Source organism: Mus caroli, unplaced genomic scaffold (genome assembly GCF_978045245.1).
Source record: "Mus caroli unplaced genomic scaffold, Mus_caroli_1 scaffold_2, whole genome shotgun sequence".
NCBI lineage: Eukaryota > Metazoa > Chordata > Mammalia > Rodentia > Muridae > Mus > Mus caroli.
Window position 1 is genome coordinate 25,112,787 of NW_028227257.1, and position 12,269 is coordinate 25,125,055.

Here is a 12,269-nt window from a genome sequence, read left to right on the forward strand (position 1 = left end):
ATCATCGTATCAACAGAAAAAAGGCAATGATGCTATCTATTATTTGGCTTCATCACTGAGCAGGAGAGCAGTCTGTGAACTCCCTCCAGATGAAGACAATACCATGGGGCTGAGATCACTTACTAAGATTGTGGTGCCTCTCACGAACTTCTCGGTGTTCTAGCATCTTGTTTGGTTCCCGATACAGGTGAGAAGTTGCAATGTCTTCTAGTGTATAATGCTGAAGAGGTGGTGGAGTAGGATGGAACTGGCCCCCAGGATTCATAAGGGGAACAGTGAGGGCGGGACTGTGCCGAGGAGCAGGGCTGATAGTACACACTCTCTTGGCAGGCGGTTCAGGAGGAACTGTATCTCTTTCAAAATTATTCTCATCCCTCCTGTAGAAGAAACTGAAGTGCTTATAGGAGCCTGTCAAGAAGTGTTCATGTTAACATCCCTACGAGTCTCACCCCCCTTTAGATGCCATGAAACCACTCTAGAGCACTATGTTTTGTGCTATTCACTTTCCAAAGCATGAAGACTGCTATTTTTCTGAAAATTCCAAAGCAAGAATGGTTATTTTGGGTGCTGCAGCCCACATACTAAGCACATGCTTCATACTGTTATACTCCCAGCCCCTCAGCCCTTCTTCCAGCTGTCAGCCAAACTAGAGATCTGACTTTTGTGCCTCTTCTGCTGTGTGTTCCTATACCTAGAGGCAGGAACCAAACTGTCTTCAGGCTAGACACAATTCGTAAATGCTTCTTTATTCCAGCATGAAGACAGGCCAAATTCACCCTTAAGTAGGTAGGCAGAACCATGCAACTGTGACACAGGAAAAGAGAAACTGAATGGGACAAGAACTGAGAAAGTTTAGGAATGCAGAAGATCAAATTTCTGACTATGGAGGTGATTTCCTGGAAGAAAGGCTGCCTCTATGACTCATTATGGGTCCTAGTAACACAGCTTCAACTGTAGTAATAAGCCTTCTGCTGTTCAATACCGCTTCCTCAACAACTTATATACTAGTGTGGCAGCCACTTTATCCTGCTTCCTGCATGCTAGTCATAAAGTCCTTAGCGTTTTCCAAGTGCTGAGTCTAAGAAGCCAACTGTGGGCTGGCAACTACTAGGTAGCTTTAGGATTGGGGCTGGTTATGGGAAGGACCCAGACAGAACTACACTACCCACCCCTAGGGAGGGCAGGTGATTAAAGGTTAAGTCATCATGAGTTGGCCGTTTTCAATCACACCTATGGAATGAAGCACACAAGACAGACAGGAATGTCTGAAGAGCTGAGTATGTATGTGTGGCGTCTCTTTGGAGATGGTGGTGCAACTACCAGGAGAGGACAGACCCACTCCACATACCCAGTGCCACTCTGTGCCTTGCCTTTGCCTACTGTTCATCAGTATCCTACGAACACATCCTTAATCATTAGCCAGCTAATGTTCCTGAGTTCTGTGAAACAATGAACAATTAATTAAACAATACTGAGGAGCTCAATTTAGCCCAGCAGTGGTGCTATGCCTTTAATCCCAGAACTCAGGAGACAAAGGCAGGCGGATCTCTGTAAGTTTGAGGCCAGCCTGGTCTACAGAGTAAGTTCCAGGACAGCCAGGGCTACACAGAAACCCTGTCGTGAACCCCACTTCCACCAAAAGAAGCCCAATTTGGAGATCATTCAGAAACAGCCTATGAGAAAAAAGCTGAGGGGGCACAGTTGTTTGACAGGGCAGTATTCACAAAACCTCACACTTGTCATTAGCTTAAGGGAGAGGACAATCCTATATCTCAAGGTAGAGAACAACAAGAGTAAAGGATGACTGACTAATGACTGCTGTTCTTCCACTTCTGGGACAGTGAACCTGCGTAAACTCCAGGGCAGAGGTCCTCAAAAGGAATGTGCCGTCAACTGAAGAGTTGTTGGGACAAAGAAAAACTAATCTTGGAAAGTCTAAGACATTGTCGACCACCCAACAACCAAACCCTCTTCCTTTGAAAGCAGAGTGGCTCCAAAAAACAAAACAGACCTATTCTCGGCTCACCTTTCCGGACTGGGTCTCTTTCCATTTCCATGAACCTCCATGAGCAGTTCAGAAGAGTCAGCAGGAGATGCGATACTGGTGTTGAGCAGAAGGTGCTCATGCTGGGCCAGGTACTGGGACGGGGTCTGCTTGGCAGCCCGGGCACAATGCAGCAGTTCTCGCTGCAGCAGGGGCAGGTTGGCCTTGAAAAGAAAGAGGCAGTTTTCTGCTGAGCCCTAGCTACAGAGATTAAGGTCTCAATGTGCTCCATAGACCAAAGCCCTCTGCTTTCTCCCTCTAACACTCATGAGTAAAGTGACATCCAAGCAGTAAAGGGACATTTCTTTTGAGTTGCTGACTGGTCTGTTCTTCCCCCCAGCAAGATATCAATCAATCTTCTTTTTTTGCTTTTCGAGACAGGGTTTCTCTGTACAGCCATAGGTGTCCTGGAACTCACTCTGAGGACTAGGCTTCCCTTGAACTCAGTGATCTGCCTGCCTCTGCCTCCCAAGTGCTGGAATTAAAAGGTGTACGCCACCACCACCACCTGGCTGACTTCAATCTTCTTAAAGGGACTGTCCCATAGTTTACTTTTGTGGCCTGATACAGAGCACAATAAAGGTTTATTGAACATAATTTTAAAACATACATTTTTCCTTTTTAAAAAGATGTCTTTTATTTTTAATTGTGTGTTTGTGTTTGGGGACGTGAGTGCAGATGCCCTGCAGCTGGAGTTATAAGAGGTTTGTTTCGAGCCACATCACTATAAGAATAGCAAGCACTCATCAGTAGGCTGTCTTGTCCCTCCAGTCCTAAAACATTTTCAGAAAGAAAGTTTTCAGTCTGGGAAATAGTACTAGGGCCCAATGCTCTATTACCAAACTGTATCTCCAGCATCCAAATTACACATTTTCTTGAAGACTACCCAGTTAGAGAATTACTAATGTCTAAAAAGGAGAACTACAAATCCTGGTTTCTCTCCTCTAATCACAGCCCTTCTCTGATAGTGGCATTCAGCTCTCTCTTAGGGGTCTCTGGAGGAATCTTGGAATCTCAGAAACCAGGATTACTTTAGAAATGGGGTTTTGAAGAGGAGTACTGGGAATAACGTAATCTGGAAAAGAAAAATTGTATTCTGTTGTCTTTTCCTTCTTATATTAAGAAAAATTTTGGTAGATTAAGACTATCTCTCCCCACCACACTTTTAAACTTCAGAATTCTAATTCTTTTCCAGATTTCTTTTTATATACATTAATTTTTTTTTTATTTTCCCCTAAATTTAAAGATAATTGAATGAGAACCTATAATAAACATCTTTACCTCAAGGGGCAAATAAGCAAGTACAAGGTGCTAACACATGCAGGCAGCCACCCCTGACTGAGGGTTCATTTAATAGGCACCATAATTAGTGGATTTTTAAAAGCAGAAATAAATTGACAAAATATGAAACAGTAGCCAAAAAAACTTCTATAAACAACGTACCTCATTCATGCTGTTTTCCAAATAACATAGTTAAGAAAAGAGAATTAAACAATATGAAACATTTCTTTTTTTTGAGACAGGGTTTCTTTGTGTAGCTCTGGCTATCCTGGAACTCACTCTGTAGACCAGGCTGGCCTCGAACTCAGAAATCCACCTGCCTCTGCCTCCCCCAGTGCTGGGATTAAAGGTGTGAGCTACCAAGCCCTGCTGCTAATTATATTCTATTATCACAAATTTCATAATTTTTTTTTCCTATTTTGGCTTTTCAAGACAGGGTTTCTCTGCGTCAAAACTCTTTGGAGATCCACCTGCTTCTTCTGGGATCAAAGGCCACTAATTTAATGATTTTATGATTAATAATGATTTCTTGATTATACATTCTCAGTGAATAATTGTCTATAGATTTAGACATAAAGAAAAATTAGTCAGGGTCCAAGCAGCATAGGTGCTCCAGAGCTGACAAAGGTCATACAGTGCTTTCAGCCATCACGGTTTTCACACTGTAAGGAGCCTATAGGCTTATAAACCTCGTGCCAGAATATCTTCCTGATTGGACTGGCCTGCTCTGTCACAGTCCTAAATGGTTCAAAAACTAGTAACCGACCAGGCAAGATACCTTACACCTGTAGTTCTAGCACTTGGGAAGCCGATCCTCTTGCCTCAGCAACCCAGGTACTAGAACTGCAGTTGAGTGCCAACAAGCTATATGGGAAAATAATCATTTAATCTAAGAAAATATTAACTTTATAGGGAAAAAACCATAGCAGGCAACCAGCTTTACTAAATTGCGCCCCCCCCCCCCAAAAAAAAAGAGAAAGAAAAAAGAAAAGGTCTTATCGATGATGGAACCAATCATTACTATGTCCTATGACAGCATGTATGTGGTGATATAACTTACTGTAATTCCTGGGTTTTTTTTTGGGGGGGGAAGGTGATAATTATCTATACATATACATTGTCTTTGGCTTTTTAGATGATCTTGCTATGTAGCCATCAGCTAGCCAGGAATTTGCTACAGAGACCAGGGCAGTTCTACTGCCTCTGATTCTTAGATTACAGGCACGCAACACCATATACTAACCTATCCGCAATCATTCACTAAAATGTATCAAATAACTTAAGCTTCAAGAAGAGGAATCTCCTGAACAAAGCAAGCTAAGCTTCTTTACAATCATCAGTACCCTCTAAACTATTATGCTCTTGGTGCTGGAAAATTGGCTCACACTTAAAAGAACCCAGCACTCACATTAGATGGCTCAAAACCAGCAGCTGTAAAGCCAGTTCCAGGGGATTCAACACCCTTCTCTGGATTCCACAAGCACAAAAACTCATAGACATGATGAAAAATAAAATTATACAAAGATGAAACACTCATTAAAAGTAGAGAAATTGTTCCAGATTAATACTATATGCAATGTGGAGTCATGTAAATACAGACCCAGACCATGATCCCCACATTCAACAAAAAAATTTGTTTTTTTATTTGAAAGGCAGAGGCATGGTGGCACACACCTTTAATCCCAGCACTGGAGATGTACAGGCTGGAGCATCTCTAAGTTCAACACCAGCCTGGTCTACAGAGAGAGTTCCTGGCCAATCAGCACTACACAGTACAAAGAATCTTTAAGAATTGCATCTCTTCCCATTCCTGACATGGCAGAAGCTTTAATGGTACCAAATACTACATTCACAAGCTCTAATGTTGCAAGGCCATCAAGAACAGCAATTGGCTTACTGGGCAGACAAGAATCCTGTACTTGTCCTCTTTTTATGTCATGACTCAAGGCCATGCTCTTTTTTTTTACCCTCCTTATCATTGTTCCTCAACCCCTTTCCAGACAATATAATAGAAATACACACACACACACACACACACTAGAAAAAGCAAGAGCACAGGGCACAGAGAATAAACCATGGGATGCACCAGGAAGGTAATTCCACAGTGGGCTTTCCCATATACCTCAGTTGTGTGAGAAAAGGCCAGTAGCTGAGAGGAAAAAAATCTCCCCTAAGAAGCATCTATGGTGGAAACTGTGTAAACCAGCCCTTTTCCCTAGTTTTCTGTCTAGATTTTCTAGCCTCTGCTGTAATTAGGTGATACTATGTGGCAGAGTCCTGGCCAATAGGGAAATAAAGAGAAACACAGACAGACAGGCAAGCACAGTTGCTAGTTTCTTCAAAATCCTTTAAGCACCCATTTCCTCTCTCTATTCCATCCCTCTTAGCCATCAGCCAACTGAATTTGTGCCCTATTATCTAGAAAGCCACAGGTTGAAGATTTTGGAATTTTCTTCATTCTGTGTTCTTGAATGACTATGGAAAGAAAGGTTTTCATTCCCAACTCCCTTTAGCATGTTTTGTATGACTGAGGAATCCATCAATTTATTAGACCACACACATTAGACATACAAAACCTTAACTTTGCTGTAAAGAACATTAGTAGGACACTAGTAAAAAATAAATAAAGTCTGTACATCCTACACCAAGTGTTGAGTGAGTGCTAACATCCTGATTTAAGAGCTCTGGACACAGCTACCTGAGAGAGCACGGGCTTGGCATGCCTGAAGCCCAAGATTAGATCCCTACTATCATGAAAAATGAAAATTTTCATTTGGTAATTTAAGTGTGTCACATCTACAACTTTTAAAATATATATATCTGAGCCGGGCGTGGTGGCGCATACCTTTAATCCCAGCACTCAGGAGGCAGAGGCAGGCGGATTTCTGAGTTCAAGGCCAGCCTGGTCTACAAAGTGAGTTCCAGGACAGCCAAGGCTACACAGAGAAACCCTGTCTCGAAAAACCAAAAAAGGAAAAAAAAAAAATATATATATATATATATATATGAAGAAAAATAGGAAATGATTGTGAAATGCTCCTTTTTGGGAAATTGGGTTTGGGGCCATAAAGGAAGCTTATTGTACCATTTTACACCTTATCTGTGAGCATGAAGGTTCTTAAAAATAAAAACACTTATGAGAGTGAGTGTGGGACTTTCAATAGAAATGGCCCCCGGCCTGGCAGTGGTGGCTCACGCCTTTAATCCCAGCACTTGGGAGGCAGAGGCAGGTGGATTTCTCAGTTTGAGGCCAGCCTGGTCTACAGAGTAAGTTCCAGGACAGCCAGGGCTACACAGAGAAGCCCTGTCTCGAAAAACGGAAGGAAAAGAAAAGAAGAGAAGAGAAGAGAAGAGAAAAGAAAAAAAAAAGAAAAAGAAAAAGAAAAAGAAAAAGAAAAAGAAGAAAAAGAAAAAGAAAAAGAAAAGGAAAAGGAAAAAGAAAAAGAAAAAGAAAAGGAAAAGGAAAAGGAAAAGGAAAAGGAAAAGGAAAAGGAAAAAGGAAAGGAAAAGAAGAAAGAAGAAATAAGAAATGGCCCCCAGAGACTCCTGTGTTTGAATGGTTGGCCCATAGAGAGTGGCATTATTAGGAGATGTGGCCTTGGATTAGGTGTGGCCTTACTGGAGGGAATTATGTTATTATGGAGGAAGGCTTTGAGGTCTCATATATGCTCAAGTTATGCAAGTGACATAGTCATCTGCTGTCTGAGGATCAAGATGTACAACTCTCAGCTCCTTCTACAACACTGAGTCTGCCAGCAGGCCATGACATTTAACAGACTAAATCTTTGAACTATAAACCATTCCGAATTAAATATTTCCTTATGAGAGCTGCCGTGACCATGGTGTCTCTTCACAGCAATAACAACCTAAGACAGGAGGCGTGATAATTTAGAATGATGTGCACAAAAGTATGTTCCAGGGAAAAGAATTCAAGATGACATCAATAGACTGTAGTATCTGGGGTTTGAGTAAACACAACCACTGCGTCTTTGTAAAGGGTCTCCTTTCAGATAACACACACTCTTCATCTTCAGACCACATCTACATGATGTAGTGGCATTCCCTCTATGCCCACAAACTTGCATACTCTGTCCTCTTTCTTCGTTCTTTCTTCCTGTAGTTGCTCCTGGATGCTAACTAGAGTGTCTGAAAACAGAAATCATTCTCATTTCAAATGAGGCCAATTTACATACTGTTCACCTATCAGCTACAAATACAACAAATTGATGAAAAATGCCAACAAGCTGCCTTTGCTAAGATCAAACAGCAAGGATCAGCAGACCTTGAGGAAATGCTGATGACAAACTACAATGAATGCCTCTCAGAATTACCTTGAGAAATGGAATCACAAATGGACGAAGAGGAAAGTTTGTAGCCTCCTGGAGCTTGCAATGGAATTCTTCAATTGTTACTGTTGAGTTCTGCAAAGATAAATAATAGTCAACATCCAAAACTGGGCAAACACAGCAAAAAAATTAGGAAGATTAAGATTAGCAAAGGCCAAAGGAATGACTTGAACTTTCCCTGTGGATAGACAAAGTGATAATACAAAAATCTCTAGCAGAGACTAAGTGACTCATGCCAGAGGAAGAGACTTAAGGCTGCCTATGTGGCCAAAACAGGGCAGACTGCATCTCAGAAGAATGAGCTGTCAAACCAGACTGACCAGTCAACTGTTAAATCACCAAGAATATAACTGTTAAGTTTTTGCTTAGTTGTTTTTTTCCCTTCTCTAAAGACTGCACAGTCCAGCAGGAAATTAGACCACTAAGTTTCTTGTATTTTAATAGTGAGCGACATGATTAAGTGGGTAAAGGTGCTTATTACTGCCAAGCCTGAATTCCACTTCTGACTTTCATGCACATACAATGGCACAAGTGCATACATTTTTAAACATTTGTTTTAATGCAGCATCTCATTATGTAGCTTTACCTAGCGTGAACTTTAGAGATCTTCATGGCTGTGTCTGCTAGAATGCAGGGATTAGAGTCATGCACTACTATTACATCTGACCCTGTGTACAATGATTTTCGAGACAGGGTTTCTCTGTATAGCCCTGACTGTCCTCGAACTCACTCTGTAGACCAGGCTGGCCTCAAACTCAGAAATTCACCTGCCTCTGCCTCCCAAGTGCTGGGATTAAAGGCGTGTGCTACCATGCCCGGCTTTAATGATCTTTTTTAAAGGCTAAGAAATGCTTGAGAGAGAGAAAATTTGAAAGGTAAACATTAGAAGATTTAGTCTTAAGGGACTATCTTAGAAGATAAAGTATAAGGATAGGTAAGGATGGAGATAGGCCCCCATACTGAAACACAGGCTGGCCTGAACAGCTTACTAGGTGCTATCTTTACTTTATGTACACTTTTAATTTTTTTGAGAAAAATTATAAAACTGATACACTCCTTTGGGCCTCTGAGGGTCCCAGGCTACATGTGGTACACAGACCTACACAAGACAAAGTACTTACACAATCAATTCATACAGGCCTACCTTTTCTTTCCCTTCTATTTTTATTACATTTTATATAAATTTTTACTTGGAAAATTTAAAGTTAGAAAGGTTACATAATGAGCTGTTTCTCTAATCTCCTCTACTGTTAACATCTTATGAAACTCACTAATACATAGTACCTATAGATCTATACCACTACTTATATACTGGTCAAGGCCCAGTATACAGAAGGTCTTGGGCTGGCAGCGAGATGGCTCAGGGAGTGAAAGTACTGCCGCCAAGCCATGTGACATGCATTTCCCCTGGACCCAACTTTTAAATTAACTTCTTAAGGTGATACTTCTGCAAACATTTAAAAAATTTTAACCTAATTTTTATTTTTTAAAAAATTTATATTTTTGTTTAATGTGTATGTTTTGCCTGCATGTATGTACATGTAACATGTGAGTGTTTGGTGCCTGTGGGAGTCAGAAGAGGACATTAGAACCCTTATAACACAGCCATACCTACATATATACTAAATAAATAAAGATTAATATAATAAAAATAGAAAGAAAAGGAAAAAGAAAATGCAGGCTTGCATGAAAAGCAGACTGTCAGTTGATCTGAGACTGTGAACTGGAAAACATCTACAATGATATAAAACTTTTCCCTAACTGACAGGGCAGAAGCAACGATCTACCACTCTTCATACAGGACACACAGATAAACAAACACTGTACATACAGATGACACAAGACACCCTGTCCTTTACAAAGCTCTTGCACATCCATCACATCGCTGTGGAACCGTGAAGGGGCTGAGAGGCAGCTCTATTAGTGCAAGGCTTGTCTGGCATCCATGAAGGCCTAAATGTGATCCCCAGGACAACAGAAGCTGAACATGGTGCCACATGATTATAATTCTAACATTGGGGAGGTAGAGACTGAAACATGAGTAGACAAAAATCATCGTTAGCTACACAGTGAATTTAGCCTGGGCTACAGGAGACATAATCTTGAAAAACCAAGTAGATGAAAGTAGTTCTGAAGATGAATGGCAGTTGGTGATAGTTGTGACAGAAGTGGCACACGTGGGAATGTAGTGCTCTATAAACTTATAAAGTAGGCTGTCCTGTGTGGTAGTGTAAGGGCTCAAGCTGTGGCTGCAGCAAGTAGCAATGCCAAGTTTGTGCACTGGCCCAGTGGACTGCACACTGTGCCCTCAAAAGCCCATTCAGCTTGGAGGAACAGCATTGAGTTCTTGACAAGGAATGTCCAAGATGTATGCAGTGTCACACCAAGTTTGACTTTATCACCAGAAAGCATCACTGCAGCGGCTGTGGAAAATGCTTCTGTGACAGGTGCTGCAGCCAGAAGGTGGCACTTCAGCACATGTGCTAAATGACTCAGTACTCCAGTGTGCTGAGTGTGCTTTGGTGTCCCACTGCATGGCTGAGTTTTATAACAAGCAGCTCAAGGTGCTCCTAAGTGGAGCTACACCGTCCTTGTTACTTTTGGGTAACTTTTCTCTGAATGAGAAGCCAGAGATGCTTAATTCTGGATAAAGACAGTCATCGTGAGACTGAGATTGCATGTCCATACTATGCAGATTCTCACAGAAGGCTTCACTCCTGGAGCAGGCAAGCACTCAAGCCACAGACATGACCCTGCAGTACACACTGCCAGGGACAGAGGCTGCAACATAGCTGAAGCTGATAGCTGGAGAGGATGCAAACGCCAGCAAGAGGCAGGCGGCAGCATGGCTGGCAGCCACACACAAGGCTACCAAGACTTGAAATCACAAACCAAGTAACTGCAATTCGAGGGAACTGAGCTCAGAGCATGTTGGGTTACAAAGTCCAAGCAGCTTGCCCTGCCTGTGTACTCAGGCTTCTGCCTGAGAGTTATATGCTTGGAAATGCAATGCAAGTATCTGGAAGCAGAATGTTCACTTACGTAGTGCAATATATACATTGTTAATGCTTTTAGATGCATTGTTGCTACTTAACTAGGGTTGGGAGAAGCTGCACTACAGTACTGCTAAACCAGGTTTAAAATAACCTATTCTACGTTTCTATAAATTTCCAGGTTCATTAGAGATTTCTGGCCTTGTTCCCTCAGAAACAAATTAGGTGGTGATCACTTAGGCCCTGGATTAGCACTATAACCTGCCCATCATCAACAACCAGTTTACAATGCCTTGGCTTGTTTATAGACTCTGTTCACGCTGTCACTAATTGGGGCAATGAATAATGCTTTTGATACATCACTAAGGGGAAGGCATCACCATTGTATTTTCTACTTTTCACTTACTGTTTCAATTTACTAAAAAGTCTGTAATTTGTGTATAAAGTATATGACTAAAACTTCAAAGTACAAAAACAGTGATAAAATGGGTTCTTATACCCACTAAGCTCCACAGACACAGCACCAGAGCAGTGAGAGCTGGAAGAGCTCTGGAATGAGAAAAATCAACTAAACATGAACAAAGGAGATCCTAAGGCTGCAATACCCTCCTCTGGCTCTTTGGGCACTACACACTTATGAGGCACAGACATACACACAGGTGAAATGCCCATATATAACATAAAAATAAATAAATCTTTTTTTTTCTTTGTAAAAATAAATAAATCTTGCTTGGGGAGATGGCTCAACATTATGAGCACTGGCCATTCTTTCAGGTGACCATGTGGTACCATTACAGCTTACAACGATCTGTAATTCCAGTCAGGGATCCAATACATGCCTTCTGGCCTCCTCTGACACTTCACACACGATATGCATACGTGTATACAAGCAAAACACTCATGGACACACAAGAAGAACAAACTAAAGAAAAAAAAAAGGTTGTTAGTCTCAATTCAATAATGTTAGTTTATATTTTGACTAATAAGTAGGGTTTTTTTCTAAATAAACAAACAGAGGAAATAATACACACACAACCTCACACTTTCTCTAAGTGACAGAAGTGGCTCACTGTTTCTGATTATGCCAAAACACTGGATTCCACATTCAAGGAGCTTGAGGTGAATGGATGGATGGTTAACAAGGCCTAGTCACAGTACAAGTCTTGAGCACCCCCCAGACTTCCCCAGCAGCAGCATATTATCTAGTTTCTTTGCTCAGAGGAGAGTATGTTCTGTAATCATGGAATGAGGAGAACTTTATTTAAAGAAGCCAGCACAGGCTCTGCCCATGTAGACCTCCTTTATGATCTTCCTGTCTATCTTTATTTTAGCTCTAGAATAAATGTTGGCTAGCACCATTATATGTCATATAGAGAGAAGATAACCAATCTATAAACACAGGGCAGCCTTAGAGACCCCTGACAAATTATTCCCAAATGTAAACAATTCAAATGTTTATCAAAGGTCAAAGTGTATAAATGATGGTATTATAAACCAGTACAATAAAATAATGGCAGCTCATGCCTGAAATTCTTGTGCTAAAGAGGTAGAGTCTGTAGAATCACGAGTTCAAGGTCCTAGACTACATCTGGTTCAAGGCAAGTT

The 12,269-nt window shown here is 41.3% G+C and overlaps 1 protein-coding gene and 1 pseudogene across 2 annotated transcripts in view; one reads left to right on the plus strand and one right to left on the minus strand.

Moving 5' to 3' along the window:
• Cbfa2t2 (CBFA2/RUNX1 partner transcriptional co-repressor 2) overlaps positions 1-12,269 on the minus strand; it is a 101,919-nt gene that overhangs the window by 23,063 nt on the left and 66,587 nt on the right. For both annotated transcript variants that reach the window (XM_021185575.3, XM_021185573.3), the window contains exons 4-6: positions 7,657-7,746; positions 2,027-2,208; positions 124-377 (exon numbers count right to left, since the gene is read on the minus strand). In XM_021185575.3, the coding sequence (XP_021041234.1) occupies positions 124-377; positions 2,027-2,208; positions 7,657-7,746 (526 nt within the window). The remainder of the gene's footprint in view (positions 1-123; positions 378-2,026; positions 2,209-7,656; positions 7,747-12,269) is intronic.
• Positions 8,124-10,553, plus strand: LOC110289395 (zinc finger FYVE domain-containing protein 21 pseudogene; annotated as a pseudogene).